Here is a 23,270-nt window from a genome sequence, read left to right on the forward strand (position 1 = left end):
TCTATAATTTTGCTGTAATCTTTTAAAATATTTTCTTTATCTTCAGTCCCATTTTTTATTTTCTCCTTTCTATCTTTACTTTGTTTCCTACAATGTAGAATCTCTTCGTGCTCCTTCCAATTTTATCTTGCTTTATAAAAAGTATTTTTTCCCTATGACTTCTTTTCTGTGTTCTACAAGCTTACAATTCATATCCTTTTAATGCCTTGCCATCTCTTCCTTTTTCTGAGTTCTTATATTTTGTTTTATGATCTTCCTTCCTAAAGGTGATATTTTCATGTGCGCATTCTAATTTTTGCTGCTTTTACCTACATTATACCTTGTTGTATCTTTCTATTTATTCTGTGCCAAATGCTGTAGTTACTTAGTATTTCATAGCCCAGCAGGGATGGTGCGGGGAGAAGCCAAAGGGCCATGCCTTCCAAATCTCAAAGCCTAAAGGCTCCATTTCAGAGTTACCAGTTTCCTTCTCAAATGGCTCCTTGATACAGCCCTCCCTTCTTCTCTGAACCAAACCTAGTCCAGGGGGACTGCTACAGCCAGCCCTGCTCACAACTCCTAACTCTCCTTCCCCTGTACCTACTCCCATTGGAATATACTTCAGAATAAATCCTTCACCTCAGGACAGGTTTTCGCATTTCCTGAAACCTGTCGCCCATGAGCCATTTAGCTATTATCTGTGCTTCTTTCTTGTACTTCCTTCTGGGAAGCTTCTGCTTCCCCAGGTCCTGTGGCATCTGTTTTGTAGAAGGGCTAAAGGTTATATTCTTCAGGGTGTGCACCTTGCCTTTAGGAAGTTTGGTTTTACTGCTGCCTTCTGACGTTGCACTATTCACTTTACTCAATATCATCTGCTTTTCTCAGCGTATTTTGGGAGTGTGCAGATTATCTCAGTCCCCTAGTTTTGCTGCAAATGGAGTTTTCAGGTTTATTATTTCATCCCCCTTGTTTCTTCTGTGTGATATCCATAAAACAGAAGTGGGATTATAATAGCTCATGGTTTCAAGGTGATACTTGATAAAAAAAAAAAAAAAATCTGAGGCCCAGAGAGATTAAATAACTTGGTCAAGGTTACACAGCTGATAAATAGTGGAAATAGATTTGAGCCAAATCAGTCTGACTTCAAAGTCTACAATCTTGGCCCACCATGCTGCCTCAGAGCTACTGTATTCTCCACACCACCTTATGTCTCCCTTGGCAAGCCTCATTAATCACAGCAGGGTTATTCCCCCTCCGCCCCCCGTCCACAGAAATCTCACCATGGGGAAGATTCTCTAAGTAGCCATCAGAGTTAGTACTGGAGGTAAAATTTAATTATTATTCTAGTTTTAAGTTTCATATCTTGGTGTGAATATGTTTAGCAAATTCTTTGAGCAGATGTTGATAGAAAGGACAGCAGAGAGCAGAGAACTCTTAAGGATAAAAGGCACAGATGAAAGGGGGTAATGATAACAAGAGAGAGAAAAAAAGAAAGGCTTATATTCAAGGATAAACTCTTTAACATTAATTTAGGCCTGGCCATGAATATCACCAAATTGCAAATTTGATGTTAAAGTTAGATACTTACTTTAACCAATGAATATGGCAGGAAAATGCTTAGCTGTCTATCTTAAGTTACTTGTTTCATGAGTGGCCCTAACCACGAAATCAATCCAGTTTGTGTCACTAAGGAAATCAGTTACCATTTAAACAAGGTTGATTATCAATGAGATACTTTATTCAGTGTTTTGCATTATTTTTAAAGAATAAGAATAATAGGAGCATTTATTAAATTCTTTCAATGTACCAAGCACAAGTCTCCGAACTTTCCTGTATTAAGCCACACAATTCTCACAAAAACCCTAGGACAGAGGCATTATTGTTAACCCCATTGGATAGTTACGAAAATAAGTCACAGAGAATTTAAGCAATTTTTCCAAGGCCAGAATTTGAATGCAGGTGGTCCTCCAGAGCCAATTTCTAGTGTTGTAATTCTAGGAATGCACATTACTAACAGCAGAACTGATTGTATCTCCTTCACCTGTTTGCTTCTTATACGTAGAATAAATCGTGGTGTTACCAGGACAGTGCCTTGTTCTTTTTACTGTGAACACCAAGCCTAATGACTTCATCCAAACCATGGTTTCAGTAACCACATATGCTGACTCACAAAACCTCCTTTCTGGGCTTGCATATTCAATTGCCTATTTAATTTATCCAGTGGAGATTAGATGTCCCACAAGCACTTCCAACTCAATATACATATTTTCCTCCAAAATCTGTTGCTCTTAACTTTAGTGCCTCTCTCAGTGAAGAGCCCATGACCCCACCAGCTGCCAGAGTAATATTTTTACAGTGTAAATTATATCATTCCACTCTCCTGAACAAAATTCTCAATGGCTTCCTATTACACTAAAAATACAACCCAAACTCCTCACATGGTGTGTGAAACCTATGTTATCAGTTCCCTTCTCACCTCTCTGACCTCATTTCCTTTCCTTTTATCCCACTTTATCTTACTTTGCTCCAGTCGTTACAGTTCAGTGGTTGAGCTGAGAATAGACCTATGAGCCAGGAGGTCAAGGTTGCGGGCTTGATCCCCAGTGTGGGGCCTGCAGGAGGCAGCTGATCACTGATTCTTTCTCATCATTAATGTTTCTATCTCTCTCCCTCTCCATTCCTCCCTGAAATCAATAAAATATATTTTTTAAAAAAATCTTTTTACTACTTTCCATCCTCTCACTCCCTGATTAAGAGATTATTACTTCATTCTAAAATAATTTTTTACATGAAATTGTGTGTGTGCCCATGATATATTTTATGAGGCTGAGCAGATTAGCACATTTAAGGAGTTATAACTTCTTAAATTAGTACTTAAAACTGTAAAGCCTTATTGCAAAACTGTCAAGTAATGTGAGTAAATCATTAGGGCCCCATCTTTTAAAATTTTATTTACTGTTGACAATATTAAAGATGTGCCCTAATTATCCCCCCTGCCTCCTGATTACAATTTTTCAAACCCTTATTTTCCTCCCTTTCCTCTATGGCACCCAATCCCACATGCTACATGTGTAGTAAAGAATTTAAACTTGCCCAGAGAACAGTCCTGTCTTGGCCCTCAGCTCCTGGGAAGTAATCTACAAACCCTTGAATGTCTTGCCGGATAAATATCTTGGTTTACCTGGGGGTCTTGGGCCATACCAGATAGTCTAACAATGTAATTTGTGCCGAAGGCTTTTGTCATGTGGTATCAGTTCAACCTCCAGAGGGACTGGAGACTGAGATCAGCTACATGACCAGTTGACCATGTCTCTATGACAGAGTCTCAGCAAAGATGCTGGACAAGCACTGGCTAGGTGGCTCAGCTGGTTGGAGCATCGTCCCACACACCAAAAGGTTGCGGGTTCATTGCATGTATCGGAGGTAACCATTAGCTATTTCTCTCACATTGATGTCTTTCTCTCTCTCTCTCTCTCTCTCCCCTCCCTCCTCTCTCGCTAAAAATTAATAAAAATATGTCATTTAGTGAGGATTAGCAAAAAAAAAAGACTCTGGACAAGAATTCTCAAGTGAGCTTCACCGGTTGGCAATATTCCATGCACACTGTCACATAGCTTTGCTGGGAAAGTTGGCACTGGCCATGACTCCCTGGCTGAGGACAGCGGGAAGCTCCACATGTGGGACTTTCCCAGACCCTGTCCCAGGGGTTCTTCCTTGGGCTGATTTTAATCTGTGTCTTTTTCTGTAATAAACCATAACTATGAGTATAACAGATTTCACTGAGTTTCATGAATCCTTCTAAAGAATTATTGAGCCTGAAGGTGGATTTGGGGACCCTCAAACTTGCATTTAGTATAAGAAGTAATCAGAGTCTTGGGGACTCGCTTTCTAATTTACACTAACCCTTATATATTTAACTTTTTAATGAAATATCTTTTCACTCCATGACATTCTTCACTCTTGATATTTATTTTCCTTGAATTTCTTACCTTATCTGTGATTTTTAAATTCCGTTCTTTCAGAGCCCCTTCATGCCAACTTTACTCATCTTATAAGACTCAGTTCACGTGTTACCTCCTCTTAAAGCCTTCAATGTAATTTTTGTTTGTTGTTGTTTTGTTATACACTAATGAGAAATAGTTCCTCTTAGTGTGCAATTAAAATCTATCTTCTAAGCCCACAAGGCTAATGCTGAGATATAGGCCTTTCAACTTTGCTTGTCTTTCATTTGAAACTTTCATAGTTAGTAGCATTGATATATTATCACTAGTTAGAATTAAAGAAAGAGGGAAGTAGAGAGGGAGGTGAAAGGAGAGAAAGAAAGAAAATGGGTAGAGGAGGAAGTGAGCGAGGATGGGTAAAAGAAAGAGAGAGGGGGGAAAAGGAAAAATCAAGTCTCAGCATATAATAAAACTATGACTCATACTCAAGTATTCGTATTTGACTCTAAATCCAGTTGGTATATAATTGACTCTGTAATAGAGTATAGCATATGGTTAAAGAAAGAGATATAGGAGAACCAATGGTAACACTTGCTTTACAAGTACAGAAAACTAAAGAACCATTTTACCTGTCAATACCAACGATATTTTATTGCAAATAGGAGGAACAAGGAAAGTACTATGTTTACCCCTCAAGAATGTAAGGTTTTCTTATATTTCTTAGTAATTGATAGTTTTAAAGACTTTTTAAAAAGTTATCCAATTTTAAATAAAATGTACAGAATAACACTTAGCAGAATTTAATCAATTACAGTGTTAACTTATTATTAAATAACTAAATTAATATAATAATGCACTTAATATTAATTAATCCTCATTGTTGAAAATTTTCATATATCTGGGTCAATTAAGCCCCAAAGCTATATTCTTTCTAGCTTGTAGGAAAGAAAAAAAAAGTAAAATGATTGTTTAAAATAAAATTACTATCATGGTAAACAATAAAGATTATACAGGCCTCAATACACTTTTCCTTTCTTTGCACATTTATTCAAATTGACTAAATTATTTAGATAATTGCCCCAAATCCACTTTCTATTGTTCTGTGTAGTCAAATCCCAATAGTTGGTCATTGCCAGAATTAAGACTTCCTGGCTGCGAGCTCACTGAGTTAAGGAACTAAAGAACGTTATTTAAAACCAACACTTTTATTTTTTCAGTATTATGAGTATATGGAGGGGAAAAAGGATCTGAAGTATTCTCTTTTTTTCTATTAAAATTTATTGTATGTTCATCATGTAACAGGCATGCACTGAGCACTTTGCATGTGTCATTTCATTTGATCCACACAACAACCATATTTGAACAACTATTATCCTCATTTTAGAGTTGCTGACAATGAAGCTCAGAGTATTTTAGGTACTTTCTCAAGGTCACATAGCTAGTAAGCATGTGACCCTAGACACAAACCCAGGCTTCAGGCTGCAAAGCACCTGTGCTTTAGCACAGCTGTCACACTGGTTATGTAAAAAGTGGAAATTGTGACTTTAAATTATTCTTGAGAGCTTGTTTGGAGGTTCTAGTAGGGGAGCGCAGCTACTCGAATACCCTTGACCGAAGACAGGTCCTCTCCCCTGGGAGGAAGGTTGTCCCTTCCACTGAGCATGCAGCTTTGAGAGGGACAGGGACACACATGGATCAGTGAGGGAGGAGGGGGACACCCGCCTAGCCAGCCAGATCAGCCAAATTAAATCTGGCGATCAATGGGGTGACAGATGTCGCAGCCAGATCACCCTAACATCCTTAAGTTATTCTTAATGTAAATAGCACATCTATTCTGGTTAAAGAGATAAAAGCAACCCTATTTATAAAATGAGAAATGAAACTTTAACCTACATGTAAAATTTTTAATTAAGTGTCCATAATGGGTTTTGGCAGAAAATACTTGGAATAACTGCAGCTAGGATGAGCTGCTTCTCTGTTAACAATAAACACATTTTGAATTAATTTTCACAGGAAATACTCTTCTGGAGACGAGTATTCTACACATAAGGATTTCTACACATAAGGATTTCTACACATGTGGTTTTCATACCTTGGGATCATGAACCTGAGAAAGCTGTGTGTGCTGAGAATGAGCTCCACATCTCGCATGGTGTAAGTTATCATGTAGAGGCGCTGCAGCTATGCCAATCTCACTGGCAGCGAGCCCACCAACAGTGGCAGAGCGCTAAGGAAAGTAGACTGTATGTGATAAGAAAAGGGATCTATATCTGTCAAATGCTCAGGAAACAGCTTTATAGAATTCATTTCTGTCTTGAAGTAAAATCATTGATTCATTAAGTTATATCCAAAATGTGGTTATAAAGCAAATACAAAATTTAGATTTATTAATAGTATAGTTAAAATGGTTTTCTTAGCTGTGTTAAAACTTAAAGAAGTAACTAAAAACATGGCAAATAATAGATGTTTATTGTTGTTCAGTCTTAAAATCTCACTAAAATGAGAACAAGGAAATGTGGTTTCAAAGCACATGGGCAAAGTAAATGGGTAGAAGAGACAACAGCAGATAAGAGATATCAACAAAGTTTTAAAAGATGAAAAGCAATGAAGTAGTTACCATAGCTGAAAAAAACTGAACACTAGGACTTACAGAGGCGGGTGTTAATGACAGGCAGGACAATTCACATAGAAAATTCCTGAAAAGGCTCAAGAATTGAAGGCACCAAATCACTGATATCAGAAGAGAGGCATTGGAGCTTCAAATGAGGGAATGAGGGAGAGTTAAAGTCTAAATAAGGAGCTTTGAGAACGTAACAGAAGACTTAAGTAGAAACATCGAAACAATCATGGCAGAATATAGAAGAGAAGCACCATAATGAGAATAAGGGGATTTGGGTAAAATCTACCTACTAAATGGTGAGATAGCCCTCTTTGAACCCCATAAGAATCTCTTTATATCACTTAACTTCAATAACAGTGGCAACCAGGATTATATTCTACAAGTAAGATATTGGAGGACTCTTCTCTAAGGAAACTGTATAGCCCTAGACATTTGTGGTCCAACAACATGATGGTCAGAGCATCACCCTCTTTGAAAAATACAGCAGTTAACAAGCCTACTCATGCAAACAGAGTTTCCAAGTATATTTCTAGCACCTTACTTTTAAATGATAACACAGGTACAACAGACATATAAAGAACATTTCCAACATAGAAGTTAAAATGTGTAAAAAACAAAGACAGTGCAGGAAGAAGAACAATTCAAAAAAATTTATTCTCATCTGCAGAGTATGCAGAGTAGATATTGCATTAAAGAAAAAAGAACAAGATGACATTTTTTTTTTTAAAAAGGGGGGGGACAACTGAAGTGAGAACACTCTTAAAAATTGAAACACAGCAGAAATAAAAAATTTAAATGTTTGAAATAGTGATTCATGGAAATAATATATAGTAGAATAAAAAACAAAGATGGGAAAATAAGAGCTAAAAATAAGGAGCTCAATCCACAAGATCCAATATCTGACCAACAGAATTTGCAGAAAGCACAATTAAATATGTCAGAGAGAAAGAACTGACAAGAGAAAATTACAAGAACCTTAAAGATGTTTCCACATTGAAAGGACCTACTGAGTGCCCAGCACAATAAACGGAAAAAGACCAGTACCAAGGTACATTATTGTAATTTCAAAATATCAAGGACAAATAGATTATCTTAAGGGTTTAAAGAGGAAACTAGAAAGCTCACATACAAAGAATCAAGAATTCATATAATATTAGATTTCAATAGATGAAAAGCCAAAAGATAATAAAGTTTTTAAAATTCTGAGAGAAGAAAACTATATACAGCCTAAAATTAAACACTCTACCAAACTACTTTCAAACACATGGATGAAATAAACACATTCTCAGAAATGCAATGGTACAAAGTGCACCACCTAAGTACACATTTTCAGGATGCTATTGGGTGTTATGCTCCACTCAAATAAGAAAACAGATGATGAAAAAGAAAAATCTGGTGGTGGGTGGGTGGATGGGAAGAGATCAACCAAAGAACTTGTATACATATAAGCATAATCCATAGACACAGACAATAGTGTGGTGAAGGCCTGGGGGGGGATAGGCAAGAAGGGGTCAACGGGGAAAACAAGGGGATATATGTAATACTTTCAACAATAAAGATTCTTTTTTTTTAAATCGTAGTTCCAAGACACTGAATCGAACACAGATGAGAGAAATCAACTCTACAGGAAATGTAGAGACTATCAATCCATAGTAGAACAGGACAATTTTAGCTTCCAGATGAAATATCTCAAAGTAAAAAAAAAAATTGACTAGAGTATTTGGTGTATGTTTTGGAAAGTATTTTTCAAAGATAATTTAGAATTCTTTTTGAGTAGCTAATAAGTATTAATGATAGTGACACAAAACAAGCAAAAAATGCTGTGCAGGAAAGAAAATATGCATGTGCATGGCTCAGTGGTATAAAAAAAAATACATAGCCATAGTAAGGTAAAATATAAATATTAATTTAACCAAAAACTTTGATAAAGCTATAGTGAGAACAGAAAGAATATGGGGGAAAGGAGGCATATGATAGTATAAAAATGTTAAAACTTCACTATCATAAATAGGAAGTCAAAATAATATATAAGCATCCTATAGAATAAAGAGGTAATATGCAAATTGACCATCACACCCTCACACAAGATGGCTGCCCCCTTGTGGTCACAAGATGGCAACCACAAGATGTCCGGCAGAGGGCAGTTGGGGGCAACCAGGCCTGCAGGGGAGGGAGGGCAGTTGGGGGGGACCAGGCCTGCAGGGGAGGGCAGTTAGGGGTGACCAGGCCTGCAGGGGAGGCCAGTTAGGGGTGACTGGGACTGCAGGGGAGGGCAGTTAGGGGTGACTGGGCCTGCAGGGGAAGGCAGTTGGGGGAGACCAGGCTGGCAGGGGAGTGGTTAGGGGGTAATCAGGCTGGCAGGCAGAAGCAGTTTGGGGCAGTCAGACAGGCAGGCAGGCAGGCAGGCGAGCGGTTGGGAGCCAGCAGTCCTGTATTGTGAAAGGGATGTTTGACTGCCAGTTTAGGCCTGATCCCAAAGATTGGAGAGGGTGCAGGCTGGGCTGAGAGACAACCCCCCTTCCCAGTGCATGAATTTTGTGCACTGGTCCTCTAGTATTATTGAGAAATATGGTGGTTAAAGCTAAGAGAAGATGCTAAAGAGAGTTTGGGTAAAGGATTGAAGGAGTGGGTAAGATCTAGGGATATTATTTGTTGTTTTATGTTTTGTGGTAAAACTTGACTTTTAAAAATATACTTGTAGCCCTAGCCAGTTTGGCTCAGCGGATAGAGTGTTAGCCCACAGACCCAAGGGTCCTGAGTCCAATTCTGGTAAAGGGCATGTACCTCTGTTGCAGACTCCATCCCTGGAATGCAGTGAATCTATGTGTCTCTCTCACATTGATGTTTCTCTATCTACTTCCACTCTCTCTAAAAATCATTGGAAAAATATCCTTGGGTAAGGATTAACAATAAAAATAAAAACATACTTGTATTACTTTGACCTTTTTTAAGTTTTGAAAATGCTCATAAGTATAAATATATTTATTTCTGAGAAGTCTAATTTGGGATTGTCATTAGTTCAAATAGATATATTCAGCAGTATTAAATTAAGGTTGCAAATAATATTTATGATATTTATAAAACCACAACTTCTCTGCGAATGTTTTTCTAATCTCCTGATTAAATGTTACATTTTTGTATGGTGCCAACTTAACAAAAAAATCTATTTTAGGAAAAAAGTACTTCTACGTTTCTGATAGCATACTATTATTTTCATTTCTTTTTTATGCTCAAAAGTATCCAATTTTCTAAAGTCAAAGAAGTTTTTAAAAGTTTTTCTTTTTGTTAAGAACTCACAATAAAAGTTTATAGTTATAAAAAAAAACAACTAATAATTATGATGTTCACCCTGAAATAAGAGTACACTTTGTATTCCACAAATAAAATCTTAAGGTTGAAAGATATCTTTCATTTACTCTATTCACAAATATTCACCTTTACTAGTACTTATATCTTTCTTTGCCTGGATTTTAAATATTTTAATTATGATACATTTTGTAAATTATTAAACTCATAACATCAGATGATGGCAATTGTGATACAAGGGGCTGTGTAATGGAATTTTGTTGTTGTTGTTGTTGTTGTTGACAGAGACGGACATAGATTCCAGTCTTAGCTGTCTGAGCCTAGGCAAGACCCTTCTTTCAGCCTCAGTTTCTTTATCTATAATACTTATCCTGCTTCCTTTTTAAAGAATTTGTAGATGTTATAGTCAAAATACCTGATCTCAAATCTTGATTCTTCCATTATTAGCCTGTAACTCTTGGGGTAGTTACTTTTATTCTCCCTAATCTTGGTTTCAGAAGTTCCATCATGGGCATAATTATAAAAAACTTGTAATGAGGAAGTGGTGAAGAAAATATATATTCTGCTACCACAGTGGCTGGTACATAATAAATTTCAGAAACTGTAATAGTAATAATAAGAAATTAAGAGATATAGTTTCCTCTTCATGACTACTTGAAGTAAACTAAAGTATCAGAAATGACTTGGTCAAGAATAATATTGCATGAAGTTACATGTGACATGTGATCTTATTTAACCTTTTCCCCATAAGAGAGAATTACAAAATGCCTTTCAAGACACTTTAATTCATCGATGTGCTATTTGACAGAGTATTTATCTATCTACTTTTCAGTTTGGTCAATCAGATAGAGCACCACTCTTTCCTTTGTGCCTTCTCTCTACCTACATGTATTTCATTTATTTGTCTTTGTTTACCTGTCGTTTTCTTACACTTATTTGGTTGATTGACTAAATTCACAAATGGTTCATTGAATTGAAACGTTAGTTCTGTCATAATGAATAAATTGGCCACCCTGCTGATAAAAGGCTGAAGAGAAAAAAATGGGGAGGGGAGGCATAGTGATATTACCTGTAGATCCAACACAATTTCAGGATTTTTCTCTCTGATTTTAACTTTTTAAAAATGTTTTTATTGATTTATTAGAGAAAGAGGAAGAGTGAGAGATAGAGAACTAGAAACAGCGATGAAAGAGGAACATTGATTGGTTGTCTCCTGCTGGGGATTGAGCCTGCACCACGGGAATGTGCCCTGAAGGGAATCGAACTGGTGACCTCTTGGGTCATGGGTCGAAACTCAACCACTGAGCCACACTGGCTGGGCTAGAGACGTTATCTTATTCATATTTCAATTATTAGCAATTAGGGTTTTATGTGGCAAATGAAAGATACTTTTAAAATGTTGTTTAATAAATGAATAAATTAGGGTACAGATTCTTGAAACTTATCACCATATTACCAGAGCAACTAGCTTGCAAACAAAAACAAAACATTGAACTATTTTCCAAACCTCTCCATTTGAATTAAATAAAATCCCAAGCCCACTGGTATGCAAATTTTATTTTGTTTCTTAATGATGTAAATCTAGAGGGAACATTTAGTATGTGCTTGTGTTATTTCAAGAAGTGCAAAGGTAATTCAGGCACAGTTTGCCACCCCCAAGAACTCCCACTTACAATGAAGTCACAAGCAAAGCCTTTTTACTGTACAAAACTTCCCTTTTATAGAGAGTTTGCTTAAAAATGTAAGCAATTTTACAGATGGAAGGTCTGAGAAATTTCTTAAAGGTCATATTTCCCCCCAACATTGGTTTCTTCTCCTTACAATCTCACTGTGCTGGGTAGAATTTTTTATTATTTACTGTTGAATTTAAGGTTATGGTGACTTTAAACTCATGTGCTTTTGCCATCTGAGAGCAGAATTTTTCTATAAGCAAATGTGCATCAAGGTGACCTTCTTACCTTGTTCTTGTGCATGAACAGCAGCCCCTGCCACACATAGCACAATAAAAGGAAGAAGCAGTTTCCTAAGAAAAGAAAAGTAATTGGGAAACTTAGTTGGACAATTTACAACCTATAAATCATATAAAATACAAAACAAGCTATAGTACAAGATTAATAATTAAGCTATTATTTTAATTAACACAGTATTTTAATATTCATATTAATTATGGGCAAGGGCTCTGGATTTAAGTTCCAGCATTATTCACTTTTCTTTGGGTTAATCCTCACCCAAGGATAGTTTTCCATTGATTTTTAGAGAGAGTGGAAGAGAGAGGGAGAGACAAGAGAAACATTGATGTGAGAGAAACACATTGATTGGTTGCCTCCTGCACACGCCCCAAACAGGGCCCAGGCCGGGGAAGAGCCTGCACCAAGGTACGTGCCCTTGACCAGAATCGAACTTGGGACCCTTTGGTCCTCAGGCCGATGCTCTATCCAATGAGCCAAACTGGCTAGGGTGCATTATTCACTTTTATTGCTCTGTGCCTCAATTTCTTCATCTATTAAATCTATCTCATAAGGTGTTTTGAAGATTAACTGGAAAACTTCATGTGTAGCACACAAAACAGTACCTGGCACATAGGAAGCACTAAATAAATGTATAGGTGACATTATTATTATCATTATATTATTTTATATTAAATTAAATTACCATACATGCAATTTATGCAAAGTAATAAAAATTTACACAATATAAGCACAACTTATAGTCACTTAACCATAGATTGATGGAACTAGCTATTCTTTAAATGAAATCCTATCTAATAAAGAGGGAATATGCTAATTGACCCTCATGCCATCACAAAGATGGTGGTGCCCATAGCCAATAAGGAGGGAATATGCTAATTGACTGCCATGCCCTCAAAAATTGCAGTGCCCACAGCCACAAGATAGTGGCACCCAGTCCCCTCAGCCCCGCTGGGGTGGCAGGCACACCCGGCCAAGCCGTGCACCTGCTTCCAGAGTTCCCCAGTCCTCTCAGCCCCCCAGCCACCCAGGGCCGCCCAAGTCTCAGGTAACCAGGGCCGGCCAAGGCTTGCGCTGCTGGCAGTAGCAGCAGCAGAGGTGTGATGAGGCATTGCCTTCCCCTGATCGCCGGGTCGCCTCCCATCCCTGAGGACTCCCGGCCTGTGAGAGGAGGCAGGCCGGGCTGAGGGACCCCCCCCCTCCAGTGCATGAATTTTAATGCACTGGGCCTCTAGTTTATAATAAAAGCCATTTGAATATCATAATCAAATCACTTGTACTAGATGATTCTTTGCCTCTGAAAATAGCAATGGCCTGTAGATATCAACATGAACATTTTGATTAGTAGTATTTGTGAGCACAATACCCAATCACTGCTAATCAAAATCTTCATTTATATAGATTAGCTAAGTGAAAATATTTTGTGATTTTTTTCAGTATAACCACATTTTTGATATTTTGTTGAATAGTCTTCATAATTGGCTATATCTACTTCCCAAGTGAAAAGTCATAGAGATAATTTTAAAAATTAATGAGCATGCTGACAACAATATTTTATTACTTCATTTTTGCTAATATAGATCCTAATTCTGCTTTGTATTCTAACCCAGGGATTCCTCAAATGACATTTCTATAAAATACTCTTCTGCAAGGAGTGATTACAGAGCCTTCTGAAAATTAATTTTTATTTTTATTAAGTTCCTGGTGTATTAGCAGTAATTGATACATTGTCTATTACCAACAATAATTGTTTACCTTTACCAACTAGTAGAAAGAGACTCTTAATCTAAGAGAGATGATCTTTTACAAAGTGAGACAACAATATAAAATTACACTATTCTATTTGATATAAAGGAAATAACATTTGCATTAAAATATTAATCATTTTTTAGTAAATGAAAAATGCACATTCTGTGGTTATACTCAGTTCAGAGCACCATTTTTATAAGATAGGGTTATAAATTTCAACTGATATGGGCAAATAAGTGAGCCATATACAGTATTTTAATGAAGCCTATAAAATATTTCCAGACAGGGCGTCATCCATTTAGAACAATGCTTCTCAATTGCTAGTTTACCAAAGAACCACCTGAGATTCTTGTGACAAATGCAGATTCTGGGCCTTGCCACAGAGATGATTAATAAATTTGAAGAAGATCCTCAGAATGTGTATGATTCCAACTGAGTGATTCTAATATAAATTACATGTATACCAAACTCTAAGAAAAGCATCTTAGGCCATTTACTATTTATAGTTACACTGTACTGAAAATATACTTAAATAAATATAATTTTGCTTAAATCATGTCACAAATCATGACACAATTATTTAATTTTTTAAAAAAAAATCTTTTCTACTGCTCTACATTGGTGGTTTTCAAACTTTAGAATGCATGGGAATTACCTGGAGGGCTAAAGATTGCTGGGCCCCACCCTGAGATCTTCTAACTCACTAAGTCTGGAGTGCAGCTCAACACATTGCATTTATAAAGAGTTCCCAGACAATGCTGATGCCCCTGAACTGGGGTCACTCTCTGAGGACCACTCTTCAGGCATCGATGACACTGGAGAGGTGATGCAAGGCCCACACGTTTTGGATCTGTTTTCACCTTGGCTGCACAGTAGAACCACCTGGGGAGTTTTTAAAAGCTCCTAATACTTGGTTTCTGCCAGTCCTACCTCCACCCCAAGTGACTCTGATTTTGATTTGTCTGTAGGAAAGGGATTTTTAAACACTTCCCAGCTGATTCTAATGTACAAACAAAATTGAGTACCACTGTCAGAGATTACAATGATTTCTCTGGGTTCTCTAGGATGGATCCCAATACAATCTAGAGTTTGTATAAAAGAAGGCTCTTTTCCTTTGAAATTTATATTTTCAACAAATAACTGGCATGACATATATCAGTGAGACTATGAGTAGCTCAGGATTACAGTCACTAGAGGAGAGCACGTCAAAATTGTGCTGTCTTGGTAGGAAACGGAATGTGAAAAGAAGCACGTCTCACCTACCAAGGTAATCTGGCTCACTTCGACCAGTGGTTCTCAACCTTGGCTGCACATTAGAATCACCTGGGAATCTTTTTAAAATCCTGATTTCTGGGCCTCATCCTCCGGAAATTCTGTTTCTTTGTTATGGGGTGGGGCCACAACATTAGTAACAAAGAAACAGAATTTCCGGAGGATGAGGCCCAGAAATCAGGATTTTAAAAAGATTCCCAGGTGATTCTAATGTGCAGCCAAGGTTGAGATCCACTGACTTAGACCTTACTAACAACCAATAGGCATTTTTCCAATTAGAATAAAGCTAACTAATGGAGAGTACAACAACCAGCAAATTCACTTTGCAATTTAGCCACTCCACGGACTTACCAAACCTCAGGGGAGAAAACTAGAAAATACAGTTCTTTCTACACACGTTAACAAGTCCATTCCTGGAGTGAGGCAGGAAAATATGAACACATCAACATCATCCCTTAACCAAGTGATTTTAGGGAATTATGACAAATCAGTTGAGCCATACCCTATGGAAGTGTAGCTCCGTACTGCAGCTGATGAGTAATGGAGAGTTGGGGATCAATGACTGATTTTATTTCTCTTTTTCTGATTATACCAAAAACTAATAGCCAAGTAAGAAAGAACAGAAAAAGTCCAATTCCTCACCAGGTGTTCAAGGCCCTTATTCAGCTCCAACCTTCTTGTTTTAGCGATATAGATCCCACTATACCTGACACCCCCAAAGTTCCAGCCACCCCACATTATTCTCTATTCCTTGGACAGATCGTGTAAGTGCCTGAAATGCCCTCTCAGTTTCCACCTGTCAGGATGTCAGGTTTCATCAAAGCCTAATTTAAACAGCACCTGTTCCAAGAAATTTCCCATCATCCCTAAAGAGGACTGGCTCTTTCCCCGTCTCTGTACTCTTGATGCTTTAACTGTAACTTTATTATAGCCCATATACATTGTACCTTGTATAATTAATTAATAAGTAAATATCTGAGCAAGTAACAGGTCTTCACCTTTTATCCATTTCTTACATGATATTGACACTTAGATATTTTTAAACAGGAAATGAGTACCAATTTCATCTCCAATGATTGAGGAATTCAATTTTTCCCTATAGACCTTACTTTTTTAACTCTTAGGAAAGTAAAGAGAGAAAGGATAAAAAGATAATTTTAAAAAAATCTGCTATGATAGGGTTAGTGGAATCCTTCTTTTTCTTTTCTTTTTTTTTCATTTTAACTGTTTTTCTCATCTCTGAGTGGGAACACAGAGGAGATATCAAGCTTAATTGACATAATCAGTTTGGTAAAGAGCCACACTCCATCACTGAATAAAATGGATATCTAATGAATTCAAGCTTTCTGGGAAATATTGAGTTGAGCTGGGCTTGTTTATTTGTTTGGTTTTGAGCACCTGCCCCCCATGATGTTGCATTTACTTACAAAGAAAAAACATTTCTACATTAATCATAGTGATAGACTTGCCAGGGGCAGCATTGGTGCTCTGTGCTACTCACCTTATGCTGTACATATAGTGCTAAGACATGCTGCAGTATTTCAATAAATTAAAGTTATAACTATATTAAGTTGTTGGAGAAAAAACAAACACAAAACATGGTTAGTTTGACCGATGAACATGTTTGATTCTCGGTCAGGGCACATGCCTGGATTGCTGGCTCAATCCCCAGTAGGAGGTGTTCAAGAGGCAGCTGACCAATGATGTTTCTCTCTAATCGATGTTCCTATCTCTCTATCCTTCTCCCTTCCTCTCTCTCTAAAAAGCAATAAAAATACATTTTTAAAAACATGGTTAAGAAAATAACACTAGACTGGGAGTGAAAAGACTAATTCTGATTTTATTTATAACTCACTGTGTGACCCTGGGCAGGTCATTTTAATTTTCTGTTATTCAATGTCATAATATAAATTTTATATTTTACACCCTAAATATAAAATCCTAAAATTCATGTGTATGGTGAGGTCCCATTAATGTACTGGCATTAGAGGACAATGATAACATTATAGAGCACGATGTTATATAAATTATGCATAAAAGTCATGTTATTTAACCACAAGTATAGAAAGGTCTTGCTACAGTTCTGGCCATATTCTTTTAAATAAATGAAAATAGTTTACTAAGTTTTCTAATTTGTCCATGGACAAGTTTTCTAAACAAGATTTTTTGTCTAACAAAAAGTCTAGTTAGTGTATTAAATCTAATTCTTTCAAATAATCAAAGCACATCTGTTTTGCTCACTTTTTTATATGTCTGGAGCATGTGTCACTAATATAAAGTAACAGAGTACATATACTCAAGACATTTAACAAAATCAAACCAGGTCTAAAAGAAGTTAATAATATGGTAACAAACATTCAATAAAGATTCAGAAAATATAACCCATGATGTTAATATCTGAGGATATCTAACAAAATATAAGATACTCTGTATGTCTGGTCTGCTAGCCACATTTTCAGTTTGAGATAAGCCACAGTCAAAACAGAACCAGACATGTGAGGGGTGAGGCCTAAAAGGGGATCGGGCAGGAAATAAATATCCAAAGACCATAATCAGAGTATTTAAGGAACTAATAGCCATCCAAGGCATATTCCCTAAACAATTCTTGGAGCTACTAAACTTTCTCTTTCTCTGAAGGGTCTAAGTTACTTTAGGGAACCCCAGGCATCTTTTTGTTTAGGGTACCCATGAGACCCTCAGGTATTATGATATGTATCTTCAGACTACCGATGCTCATTCCTACATAGATTGAATTTATAATGGTAAGAATGACTTTTGAAATACTACGAATAGGAAATTTTTATTTTATGAGTTGGTGATTTTCATTTAAACCAACTGGAAAGGGTGAACTAATCTGAAAAACACACACATGTGATGTACATCAATAATTTCAACAATTTCCACCACACTGGGTTTACAAGCCAAAAACGTCTCTAAGTCATGACAGCTTTACAGATTTTGTTCTTTACTAGCTGCTAAGATCCAGAAATAGTACATTTCTGTCCTCTGTCCCCCCAAATAACTGAAAAACAGTTCTTGTCCCAGCAGTTGGGGATGCATTTGAATGATTCAAGGAATAAAGTGCCCGTAACTTATATACAATAAATTTCTTGGAATATCAACTGAATAGGAATTTGTATAATTAATCCAATGTGTAGCATACTAGCAGTTTTGGTTAAATTCCAAGCATGCAAGCAATTCATGAGAACAAGAGAGATAAATGCTAAAGAACTTCAAGTGATCAGAAAGCCCAGAGTCCAATCAGTAGCAAGAAAAAACCAAAACAAACTACCCTGAAATTAGTTTGTCCTCATAATACCATAGAACTTGTTAAACTGATTGCTGCCTAACTTAGCAAAATTCTGGGCACATACTACTATTAAATAAATATTTTTAAGTGAATGACTACATCGGTCAATAAATCTATCAGGTGGACTGAGTTTCAACAAATATATAATTTCCCTGGCATCTTCCACCTGCACCCTGATCCCAAGATCAAGAAGTCAGGTTATCCTGACCTCCATTTACTTATCTAAGAAAGTAACCTGGTTTAAAGGCCTTTTACATTCCCTCCTTGTTTCTCTCCAGATCCAGGTCCCTACAATGTGCGCTCCAACCAACATCATTTCTTTCAGGCCCTCAAAGGCACTGTGCTGTCTCACCTTTGAGCCATTTACTGTTCTCTGTCTGGAAAGTTCTATGCCTTTTCCACTTATGTCTCAGTGTAGATTTCATTTCCTTTGGTCAACCTTTCCTTTCAGTATTATCCCTCCCTACTCTTCCCACCTACCCAGGATGGCTAGGTGTCCTCTTATATATAACCTTATTTTATTTCCTTAAACTTGGTTGTCTCATTTTCTGTTTCCTATACTAAAATGGCATGTTGGGAGGGTAGCAATTGTGCTTCTATCTCTTCTGCCTAGAACCATGCTGGGCACATAATTGGAGATCTGTAAACATTTGCTGAATAAATGAGTGAATGAATAACAGAATAATATTAGCTTTTTATGAGAATGAAAATGAAATGGTCTTCTCATTCAGAATTACAAATTATAAAATAAGTCATAGTTTAAAAGCTCGGCAAGGAAACTAGCGCAGCTATTCTAATTCCCATTAATAAAATTTATATTTTCCCTATAATTTCACAGGCTACCAAGTAGGATGTCTAAACAACATTCAAAATCATTTTTCATAAATTACAATTCCTCTCCCTGAAACATCAGTTTATTTTAAACATTTACTTGAATACAAACATAACCAAGCAAATTTTTTTAAAAAAAACAAAACAGAATTTCATGCCAGCCAGAAAATAGATCTTTATATCCCACCCCCCTTTTGGTTATAGAAACCCTGTAAATATCATAATAGCCTGCCTGGGAGACTTTCCAATCATATGTTAATTGAATGTATCTAACACTGACTTTTGGTTTTAGTTTCCTTTTTATTAATTCCACAATTCCCATTAAGTAACCCATCTGAAAGCAACCCCATGAAATAAAATGTCTTTAGGGATCCAGTTTTAAACTGTCGGTGTTTGGGGGTAACTAATCAGAATTGTGATTTTAAAATACTGCCCCTAACAATTGACAATAGCTAAGATCTGGAAACAGCCCAAATGCCCATCAGTAGCTGAGTGGATAAAAAAGCTGTGGTACATTTATACCATGGAATACTATGCAGCAGTAAAAAAAGAAGGATCTCTTAGCCTTTGAGACAGTGTGGAGGGACCTGGAGAGTATCATGCTAAGTGAAATAAATCAGTCAAAGAAAAGGCAAGTATCTCATGTTCTCACTCATATGTGGAATCCAAGTAACAAAATAAACTGATGAACTGAACGGAGTGGATCCAGAGATAGGGAAGCATGGACCAGAGTGTGCAATCTTGGAGGGAAGGTGTGGGAGGGTGAGGGGGTGGGAGGTAATCAACCAAATACTTTGTATGCATATACATAACCCATGGACACAGACAATAGAGTGTTGAAGGCCTGGGGGGTAGGGATGGGCTGGAGAGGGTTAATGGGGGGAAAAAGGAGACATATGAAATACTTTAAACAATAAAGATTTAAAATAAATAAATAAAATACTGCCCCTGCTCTTGCAAAATATCACCACAAAAAGATGGTGAAAATTTAAAATCTCAGGGATTTCATTAGGGACTCTAAGGTTTAATTCTGACATTATTATTAGCTTGGCAGCTGCTTCTCCCAAGTCCCCACCATATAGGGTTTATTGGTATGGGGTGTGTGTGTGTGTGTGTGTGTGTGTGTGTGTGTTTCAAACTGAAGAACTCTAAATTCTTTATGGAAATTGGATATTTTCAAGAAATAATTTTCTCAGCTCAATCAGTAATAGTTTTTCCCCACTTGCATACTTGCATGTGTGTGGTTGGAGCTGTGAGGGGCTGCAATCTGATGTAACCTTGAGTACTCTTAATTCTATACAGCCCACCCCCACTGGCAACTGAAATGGAACAAACTGGATGTCCAAGAGGCTGCAAGACCCCTGGCAGAGAGGCCCTCTGGGAGGCAGGGGAGACCAGCACCCAGGACCTGCTGCCCACCCCAACGTCTCTTCACAAGGGTTCTTTTCCCATTCCACATAGTCTAATGTTTCCTCAGAAGTTCCTCGGTGTAATCCATTCTGTTTGGTTTCTCTGCCTCCCTCCCCCCAATCATCTGGACCCAATTTACAAACCCCAAACTGCCCAAGAATTTATGCAGGGCCTTTTCTGGGAGCGTCTGGGAGGGAAGTGTAAACCAGACAAGACAGAGGCCAGGAGCAGAAGATCTGCTTTAATCCTCAAGGTTGGTCACAACTACCAAGGGAAATATTAGTCAGCCACTAGGCCTTGCTCAATGGCATGGGAAAGCCCTCGGGAGAGGGGGAGCTGGCAGGGAGGGCAAGGAGGGCCCAGGAATGGACAGGGAAGCTTCGAGATGGAGGGCCTCACCCAGCAGCTCCTGAGCTCTGGACCTGCAGGAGCCTGAGCCTCATTCTGATTCCATGGGCCAGATCAGCTGGAAGAGGCGACTATCCCAAGGGGTCCGCCCCACACCCGGCCTCGGTTTCCCAGCGGATCTATGCAGAGGGGCTTTTATCTAGAAAAGGGACGGGAAACGTGCCTGGGCACCTGGTGGAACCTGCGTGAGCCTCTCTGGGCAGGCTGCTGGAAGAGCCTGATCTCTTCTTGGACGCGGGTCTCCCGGGCCCGGCACCTCGCCGCACGCACGGGGTGGCGGAGGTTACTCCTCTCCGATCCATCTGCCCGCGGGCGCGTGGGGAGGCGCGTCCCTGTCTGTCTGGAAGCCGGAGGTCAGAGGACAGAACGCGCCAGCCTCAGCCAGGCTCGGCGCACGCGGCTGGCAAGCACATGTTCATACAAACACTGCCACAAGGCGGGCTTTCTCCGCATCCCGCCTCCGCCTGCCCTCGGTAGCCACCGTCAGTTCCGCCCCCTGCCCTCCTCCCACCTACTCTCCTTCGGGGCAGCCTGGAGGCGGAGAAGATCAGCCGCTTCGTCCCTTCCGCCCACGGGCCCAGAAACAAACTTGCAGAACCCACTGACCTCTTCCGGGGGGTCCAGGGCAGCCTGCCCCGGCCGTGCGCCCTCCTCCCCATCAACGTTCTTTTCCCAGCGAGGAGGTGGGAGCAGGTATAGCGCCCAAAGAGGAAGTGGGGTGCAGACAGAGTCCCCCTGAACAACTCCGGTGAGGAGCAGTCCCGCCCCTCTCCCTCCACGCCCACCCCCCGCGTCCAGCCCCTTCCCCTGGAACAAGCCAGTGATCCCCGCGCAGCCCCGGCCCCAGATGTGCAGCGCGTTTGTTGGCCTCTTACAAGAGGCGATTGCCTGAGTCCCGTGGGTTCAGCAGCGCCCCGATGCCCGACATTCTGCGGGCACCCTCTTCCCCATCCCGCAACCCTGCCCCAAGCCCGTGTCCCGCTCTGCAAGCTGCGCGCACAGCGCCCAGGGTCCCGCGAACGCCCCGGCCATGCCCAGGCTGGACGCCCGGAGGAGCAGCGCGGGGAAGCAGGACCTCAGCCAGGGCCCCGAGGGAGGCGAAGGGAAGGAGGGCGCGAGGGCGGCCCGGAGCGCGGGCGGGCGGGGGTCCGAGCCCAGCTCCGGAGCTGCGGGAGCCGCTGCCGCCCGCGTCGGGACCCAGGCCACCAAGCGTTCCCTCCGGAACCACAGGATCTTTTCAACATAAACTCTCTGGGAGACCCGCCGGCAGGAGGCTTCCTTTCAAACGCGGTGTTTTACAAATTGAGGAGACGAGAGGAAGATGCCACGGCTGCTCGCGGCTCCCAACTTCAGAAAGTGCCCAGAAGCCGGAGCACAAACTCCGTCCGGCTCAGCGGGTCCCGGGGGTGGGGAGAGCGGCTGGTGTGACCCCCGCCCCTGCGGGTGGGCTACTTACGTTTTTGCCGTGTGGGAGACCTTTCCACGCCTTGTCCTGTGGGCTCCTAAATGCATTTGTATGCATTTGTCCGTGCAGCGAAGCGCTAACGGAAAACAGAAGCCAACTCCGTTCTGCTAAGGGTGCAGGTACTGTCCATGAAAAAGGAAGACAAAATCACATGAAAACGATGCTCCCAAACCGCGACGACAACCAAAAAAAAGGGGAGGGGAGGGGGGGAGATAGGGAGGGAGAGAAATAGCACCCAAAGGGTAGACAGTTAGACTTCCTAGCTCCCTGGCTAGGAAACCACGGAGCCGGGGGTAGCGCTCCCCTGGGAGGGCAGGCGAGGAGCGAGACCTCACTGGCGGGCGGCGGGGCGCCGGCAGCAGCAGCAGCTCAGCTGCGAGTGCAGCCCTCAAGTTCACTTGCGGTTCAAAGGCGACTCTGTGACTCCAGTGGAGTCTTCTGCTTCGGGCCTGGGAGGAGAAAGGGATGGGGGGAGGGAAGGAGATGAAGGGGGGCGGGGAAGTCCTTGGAAACAACCCGCGCCCGAACATTTGTCAGACAAGCACACACACCCACTTCGAGAAAGCGAGCGGGTGCGAGGGGGCCGGTGGCAACTGCAGGCGCTCAGCTTTGACTGCGGCCGGCGGCTTCCCCTGGAAGAAGAGGAGCCAAGCAAATCCGGCCGGTGTTAAATTTCAGCGCTCACTGAGTTGCAATGACATCACCAAACACAGTGCACACACACACACACACACACACCCCCTCCACCCCGCAACCTTCCCCCGACTCCGCGCCCATCTCTCGCGCTGGGGTCCGCACGCCCCTAAGCCCGCAGCGCCCGGGTGCGCACGCAGCCGCGCAGGCACCGCTCCGACCTTCTCGCTTCCCACGCGGTCCTTCCTCCTCGTCGAGGTTTCTGAAACTTGTAGGTGATCAGTCTTCCTTGGTCGAAGAGTCCATGTACTATTCCCGTGTTCAGTAGTCCCCAATTTGACGTTTTCCTCCTGCGTGTCTCCCACCCCCAATCTTTTGC

The 23,270-nt window shown here is 40.2% G+C and overlaps 1 protein-coding gene across 1 annotated transcript in view; it reads right to left on the minus strand.

Annotated features, from left to right (window-relative positions):
- COL24A1 (collagen type XXIV alpha 1 chain) overlaps positions 1–22,305 on the minus strand; it is a 335,909-nt gene extending 313,604 nt beyond the window's left edge. Inside the window, exons 1-2 of the mRNA XM_070403718.1 lie at positions 22,250–22,305; positions 11,805–11,869 (exon numbers count right to left, since the gene is read on the minus strand). Coding sequence (XP_070259819.1) covers positions 11,805–11,869; positions 22,250–22,305 — 121 coding nt within the window. The remainder of the gene's footprint in view (positions 1–11,804; positions 11,870–22,249) is intronic.
- Between the last annotated feature and the right edge of the window lie 965 nt (positions 22,306–23,270).

The sequence above is a fragment of the Myotis yumanensis genome, unplaced genomic scaffold, assembly GCF_028538775.1.
Source record: "Myotis yumanensis isolate MYYU_CA2020_CCGP unplaced genomic scaffold, mMyoYum1.0.hap1 SCAF_2, whole genome shotgun sequence".
NCBI classification, from domain to species: domain Eukaryota; kingdom Metazoa; phylum Chordata; class Mammalia; order Chiroptera; family Vespertilionidae; genus Myotis; species Myotis yumanensis.